General features: G+C 63.3%; 1 protein-coding gene across 1 annotated transcript in view; it reads left to right on the forward strand.

Annotated features, from left to right (window-relative positions):
• CSF1 (colony stimulating factor 1 (macrophage)) overlaps positions 1-651 on the forward strand; it is a gene marked incomplete at its 3' end in the record, with an annotated part of 6,089 nt that overhangs the window by 3,199 nt on the left and 2,239 nt on the right. Inside the window, exon 2 of the mRNA XM_009886535.1 lies at positions 26-157. Coding sequence (XP_009884837.1) covers positions 26-157 — 132 coding nt within the window. The remainder of the gene's footprint in view (positions 1-25; positions 158-651) is intronic.

The raw sequence follows: 651 nt of genomic DNA on the forward strand, positions 1-651 counted from the left end.
CAAACCTTTGCTCTGCCCTGCTCAGGTGTGCCTGCTGCGCTGCACGCTGCTGTCGTCCCTCGTCCTCCTCCTGGTCTGCAGCATCCATGAGACGGAGCAGAACAGTTACTGCCAGCAGATCATCACGGAGAAGCACCTGGCTGAACTGGAGGAGCTGGTGAGGTCCCTCCCTGGGCTCTGCCACGGGACAGGGGGGCTCGTTCGGGCTCGGGGGCTCATTCGGGGTCAGGCAGCAGCAAATCAGCCCTTATTTAGGGCTGAAAATCAGCAAATCGACATATTTTTTGGCTCCGCCAGCGAAGTGAGGGTACCCAGGAGATGGGCATCGGTGGGCACGAGGGACAAGCGGGGCCCGGGGGGGGCGGTGGGTGACGCGCCGTCGTGCCGTTAGCGAGCGTGGCTGCGGAAAAGCGCTGGGCGGGAGAAATGGAAGAAGAGGGGAAGCAGGAACGTGGCCGGGCAAGGGAGCACGAGAGGGGCTGGGTGGGTGAGGGGGGTGATGGGGAAGAGGTGGAAGGATCCGGCGTTGCTGTTTTCCAGGCGGCCGCGCAGGGGTTAAACCAAAGAATCCGCCTGCATTCCTGAGTCCAGCTGCTTGCCTGGAAGCTGGGCTGGAAATGGGGCTTGTGGGTGGGTGGCAGGCAGCGAGGG

Source organism: Charadrius vociferus, unplaced genomic scaffold (assembly GCF_000708025.1).
Source record: "Charadrius vociferus isolate BGI_N301 unplaced genomic scaffold, ASM70802v2 scaffold1716, whole genome shotgun sequence".
NCBI lineage: Eukaryota > Metazoa > Chordata > Aves > Charadriiformes > Charadriidae > Charadrius > Charadrius vociferus.